The sequence below is a fragment of the Octopus bimaculoides genome, chromosome 12 (genome assembly GCF_046866305.1).
Source record: "Octopus bimaculoides isolate indiv1 chromosome 12, ASM4686630v1, whole genome shotgun sequence".
Lineage (NCBI taxonomy): Eukaryota > Metazoa > Mollusca > Cephalopoda > Octopoda > Octopodidae > Octopus > Octopus bimaculoides.
Window position 1 is genome coordinate 50,789,791 of NC_142939.1, and position 6,493 is coordinate 50,796,283.

General features: G+C 38.6%; 1 protein-coding gene across 1 annotated transcript; it reads left to right on the forward strand.

The window, feature by feature from the left end:
- The first annotated feature begins 2,919 nt into the window (after positions 1–2,919).
- On the forward strand, positions 2,920–3,408 carry LOC149133094 (putative CENPB DNA-binding domain-containing protein 1). The gene has a single exon (XM_089361285.1). The coding sequence runs from the start codon at positions 2,920–2,922 to the stop codon at positions 3,406–3,408; it is 489 nt and encodes a 162-aa protein (XP_089217411.1).
- The last annotated feature ends 3,085 nt before the right edge of the window (positions 3,409–6,493 follow it).

The window sequence follows — 6,493 nt, forward strand, 5'->3', positions numbered from 1 at the left end:
TATAAACATTTACATAGAATAGAATATTTATTAATAGAGTTGTAATAATGATTTAAAAAATATGCGTGGAATATATATAAGAAAAAACGGAATATAGAAAATGAAATATTCTTTTATTTAAAAGATTTAGTTACGTGTGATTCCTCTTCGTTTCGTTTCAGTTGTGTTTGTAGCATGATAATTACTGATTTTTGGATAAACCGTTTTCTGCCGCCATGGAAGTGTTTATATAAATATTTACGTTGAATGAAATAAAACGTGATATACATACTATAATATATTTATACTTACTTTAAGGGTTAGGATTAAAGATTGGGATCGGGATTGATTTAAGAAAAGATTTTACGGTTTGATTCAAGATTTTTAAAAAGTGTCAAATATTTAAAAATTTCATTTTCGGTTTAATACATTTAACATGTTTGTAACCGAGGGTTCATGATTGAGCAAATTTTGCTGTTAGGGCATCAAAGAACTACTGTAGTTCTTTGAAACTGAAACAATACAATAACGACGAAAATAAGCAAGAGCAAAAAGAAAATTTATTAGACGCAAGAGCCTAAGACGTTTGGGACAATATAAGGTGAAATATAAAGAAACAAGAAATAGTAAGGGTTTGTAAAGAAATAAATGGGAGATATCGGTACTACTAAAGCAGCGCGGACCAGAACGTGCAGTCACGCAGTCGCGCGTCCGGGCTAGCTAGTCGTGAGTGGTCGATCCTAACCCTAACCCTAAACACATATTCATTTGCACACGCGGGTTAGGGTTAGGGTTAGGGTTAGGATCGACCACTCAAGACTAGCTAGCGCGGACGCTCGACTGCTCGTTCGGGTCCGCGCTGCTTTAGTAGTACCGAGATATCTTCTAAACAATGAATATATCACAGCAACTGATTGCACATCACAAGGTTTAACGGAACCTACTGAAGCAAGCCAGCACGCTTGCAGTATTACCACGGGCGATGGCGAGACTAAGACGTTGGGAAAGCCAAGCGCCCTCACAGACATGAATATATTATTAAACAGGTAACAAGAAAATGCGATAAAAGTATTGAGAAATAGTCGTTTGGATTCTACCTCTTGATTGATAATGACAAACAATAGCAAGCCCTGAAAATAATGGCACTGTACAGTTAAATGGAACATGAAATCCAGGAGTTCTCAACCACTGTGCCGCACAGAAAGAATAATTTTAAAACTTTATATAAATTTTATCGACTAACACAGTCTGTAGGATGTTTTTGCATTATATATGTGTTATATGTATTTAATAATTAACCTAGTCCATTATCTGTCGCTATGCTACCGGGTAACGACCCAGTCAAGATAAAATAGATCTTTCGACAGAAACCTACTGCAATAGTCACGTTGATATACTCAGAAACAACCTGTTTTTTTTTCTTTTTTGAAGAAACAAATTTTAATTCTTTCACACACACACACTCTCTCTCTCTCCCTCACTGTAAGCCACTCTCAACAACAATAACAACCTCTCTTTATAGTGAAAATCGTTTATTAAAGTTTGTGTTGCGTCGTATGTATGTTGAAAGACATACAGAAACACATACATGGGCAAACAACCAAAAAGATATCTATGTAATATATATACATATATAAATCTGTGTTGTTTTGTGTAGTGTTGACAGACTTGCACTTAAAATACCCACTTTTTAAATCAAAACTTGTTAGTTACTATGGTGACAATGCTATTATCTATCTGTTTGACTGGCTGGCTGTCCTACACACACACTCACTGTATTTCTGTTTCAACAACTTTTTCCTTCTAAACAACAACCCTCCCTCTAAATATACATTATGACAGTGTTATCTCCCCTTTTTGATTCTTTCCCCCTTCTCCCTCCCTCTAATAGATGTTCTCTTTTATAATCTACGATTATATATTTATTGTTACGCGCGTGATCTCCCGATCTGTGGAAAATTCTTCTTGCAGAAAACCGTTCCGTAGGGCAAAAAGGTTGGGGACTAACTTTTAATCTTAAAATTTACTCAATAGCAGCTTCCCTTGTTAACCTCACCTTCCTCTTCAAGTGGTTCTGGAAGTTGGTGAGGGCTTGGCCTAAGAGGAAAACCTTTATCCTCACACCTTTCAACAGCCAAATGTACCACACAACTTCCTTTACCATAGCCACTATACAGAGTAAAACTATTTGCTTTTCTCTGGCAAAGAAATGTGGTCGACCGATCAACTTACCTGTAACTGTTACTTCTTGGCTATATATCGTGTAGGTAGATGTTTAGTGTAGATGAAAACGGAGACTGGCTGGTGTTAGATATAATGTTGCCGGAGACAAGTTGCGTGTGGTCAGCGGCGTGTGCCAAAGACCTAGAGCAGTCGAGAACTGCCGTTTTTTATAGAGAATAGTAGGTTCCTAGGAGCTGGTGATTAATTTCCCGCAAAAGGAAAAATGAACTGTTGCGCCAACACGAATGGACGGCTGGAAGCCGACCAATACAAACGACAGGTTCGTTTAATCACGGGGTTATGTGACCAGCTGGAGCGAAAAGATTTGTGGAGCCGATATCCGGGTATTTAAGCCTAGACGAGTCAAAACGGAAACATCTCACATATAATGACAGTGTAAATCACTTCTGCTACACCTCTATTTCCAGATCTTTGTATTTTGAGAGTTTCTCCGTTTCTTTTACAGATATGTTGTCATATTTTTGTCTTGAAGTACGAATAGAAATCTACAGTACGAGTCAGTTTCATAAAGCGACTGCTAGTCAGCGCTGAACTCGCACGCGCTCTCCCAACATGCAAAGTCTCCGCTCGCTTAGTTAACGTGTTTATCTCCTTGTGGCAGCATCCTTCTTGTGTTTTACCCAGTGTTTTTGCTTAGTTTTGTGCATTTTTTACTATTGTTTTAAATAATTAGTTGTCTTAGCCATGGGCTCTAAAATGGTTAGCGCAAAGTACAATGCTGAGAAGAAGAAAAAGATGATTACGATAGAATTGAAGAAGAAAATCATTCATAAACACGAGAAAGGAGTGCGTGTAGTGGACATAGCACGTCAATACGACCGAAGCACGTCGATGATCTGCATCACCCTGAAGAAAAAGGAGGAAATCGAGGCCATTACAACAGCAAACAGTGTCTCCAGGCTCTCCAAGCAACACACATCTGTTCACGAAAGAATGGAAAAATTGCTTCTCCTGTGGATCAACGAGAAGCAACTCGCAGGAGATACGATTTCGGAGACCATCATCTGCGTGAAAGCGCAAGCGTTGTATGGGGATCTCCTGAAGCAGGACCCTGGAACATCGACGGAGGAGGAGACATTAGCAGACGCATTTAAGGCCAGTCACGACTGGTTTGATAATTTCAAAAAGAATCTACATAACTGCAGAGGAGAAGAAAATACCAGGCCACAAGGCTATGAAAGATAGGCTAACTCTCAGCCTTTGTGCCAATGCGAGTGGAGACTTGAAGATTAAGCTGCTCCTTGTCTACCATTCTGAAAACCCACGAGCGTTCAAGTCGCACAAAATCCTGAAGGAGAAGCTGTAGGTCATGTGGAGGGCAAACGTTAAAGCCTGCGTTAGCAGGCAATACTTCTCCGAATGGGTCAGCCTTGTCTTCTGACCAGCAGTGAAAAAATAGCTTCTGGAGAAAATATCTTCCTCTCAAAGCCCTCCTCATTCTCGACAATGCTCCTGCTCACCCTCCTAATTTCGAAGGTGATATCATGGATAAATTTAAATTTATAAAAGTTCTTTATCATTCACGCAACACCACTTCTATCTTGCAGTCCATGGACCAACAAGTGATTTCTAATTTTAAAAAATTGTACACCAAACACCTATTTCGTCGACGCTTTGAAGTCACCGAAAATACAAATCTGACCTTCGTAAGTTTTGGAAGGAGTACTACAATATTGTAAACCGTCTGAAAAATCATCGATATGGCCTGGCAGAGTGTAACGAGGAGAACGCTGAATTCTGCATGGAGGAAACTGTGGCCTGACTGCGTATCCGAAAAAGACTTCGAGGGGTTTGAGTTTGAAATCCCTGTAGTCGGGAAGACAGTGTCTCTTGGCAAGTCCATGGGCCTCGAGGTTGATGATGAGGACATTAACGATCTCATCGAAGAACACTCAGAGGAGCTGACGACAGATGAACTTCTGCATCATTAGGAGCAGCACATTTGGATGCGGTGGAAGAGATTGGTTCCCTGGAGGAGGACAATGTAGCGGAGAAGGCTATCTCTAGCAGTGAAATAAAGGCAGTGTTGGCAAAGTGGCAGTATGTTTCTGAATTCATAGAAAAATATCATCCTAAAAAAGTAGCCCCAGGTTGTGCAGTTACTTTATTTAATGACACTGTTCTGGCGCATTTTCGTAACATTTTGAAAGGCAGGAAAAAGCAGACTTCGCTTGATATGTTTCTAATGAAACGACCTGTAAATGTGAAAAGTGAAGAAAGTGTGTCCAAAAAGCCTAAATCAAACGAAGTGAGAGAGAAAATGCTAGAAATTGTTCTTCCTGAAGTTTTAATGGAAAGTGATTCTCCTTCCAAACAGATTTGCTGAAGATAGCAGCCAAATAGGTAAATAGTATACCTCAAACCCGTATCCCGTTATCTTGAAAAAGGATACGTTGGATAATGTAGCGTGGGCTCTCTGCACATAAGAAAAAGTGGGACAGTCACGGATCGGCTTAATGAGGATGGCCGGGGGCTAAACAACAAGACGTTTTCGTCGCTCAACAGCTCTTCTTTTGAAATATATATATTTCCATAAATAAGCATAGATAATTGAGTAGAGTCAATTAGAATGACTTATAATTCTTGATTCTTACTTTTTTATCGACGGCAGATACAACCAAACAAGCTATTGAGGGTTTCGGCTGAAACACGAACAAGGGAGGTAACTCTAAAGCAATTTGGAAGCCGCGCACACGCTTGCTTCGGCTGTGGATAGAATTCTGAAGACGATCCACCACTCTGTGATGAATGCCTTCACAGTTGTGATTAAACCGACTCTGCTGCTTCCACACCAAGGTGACCTGGCTACCGATTGTCCAGAGATGTAGCGCTTGTACAGACGAAAAATAAATATTGTTATTTGTTTCGGAGATCTTGTTCCGCTTTTATTTTCGTACCAAACTGCATTTCCTACACTTTCATTTTCAATCCTACGTTTATTGTAGAACATTTTTACATTTAGGGACGTTATTTTTTAGTTTCTCTGTTCTATACAACATTTTGATGGGTCTTCGGTTTCTCATTTATGCACATATTCATATTCCTTGGTTTAACTTGAATCCAGAACTATTTTTTTTACTTAATGCAGATCCAACCTCCTTTGTTATTATGATGTAATTCAAAGTCAGTCGAACAAATTAGCTGCAACAAGCAGTGTTGTCGACTAGATATCTCATTAGGTATTATGACTACGACCCTGCAAGTATACCTCCGTACGGGCACTTCGTAGTCGAGAAACACTAGCGAACCGGTTGTTTCTTTGCTATCTTTTGAAGTACCTTGTGCTTCAAAACAACAAAATTAATATAGAAAGGGTTATGAATTCCATAACCATTTTGTGGTGCAGTGTTAGCCATAAACAGTTCTTCACTCGGTAATAATATCCTGTCATCAATCTTGTCGGTTTGGCTCACACTTTTTAAAATTTTACAATTAAGTTACATCAATAAACCAAATTGTCTATGATGAATTCATTAATTTTATATCTAATTTTCCATGCTAGCATGGGTTGGATGCAAAATTAATCTAAAAATAAGCATTTTATGGCTAGTTGCCCTTCCTCTTACCAACCTTTCCCTGTTTGTCAAATCGGCTGTTTTTTTCCCCCTACTCCTTCATCGTCATCAATATTTAACATGCATTTTCCATGCTAGCTTGACAGGAACTGGCAAAGCCAGGTCTCATAGTTTGTTCCGGCTTGATTTCTACAGCTGGATGCTCTTCCTAACACCAACTGCTTTACTAAATGTCCTGGGTGCTTTTCATGTGGCACTTTGGTTTTCAGATGGAAATGCAAAACAACTGCTCTTATTGTCAACAGGAAATGAATGATTGTTTATTTTTGGAAGGACATTGTGGGGTAGGTGTGAGAGGTCAGACCTGACCAGTTTAAGCATAAAACAGGTAGAAAATTTGGGCCGGATATGGCTGTTTTAAATTAAGTTCAGTAACTGACTGGTATTTAATTTTATTGATCTTAATCAACTGGTATTTAAGTACAATGAACTTGTTAATCAGTCAACTACAATAGCTGATTGATAATTACATTAGTGTTTTAGTAACTAACTAGTTAATTGACATAGCAACCTCATTAATTGATTGCTATTTAAATAATCAACCTCAGTAATTGACCAGTACTTAATTGAATTGACCTCGATTAATGACTGGTAGTTAATTATCTTAATCAACCTTAGTTATCAACTAATACTTAACATATTGATTTAAATCAACCTCAGTAACAGACAGGTAATTAATTATCGACTGCTACATA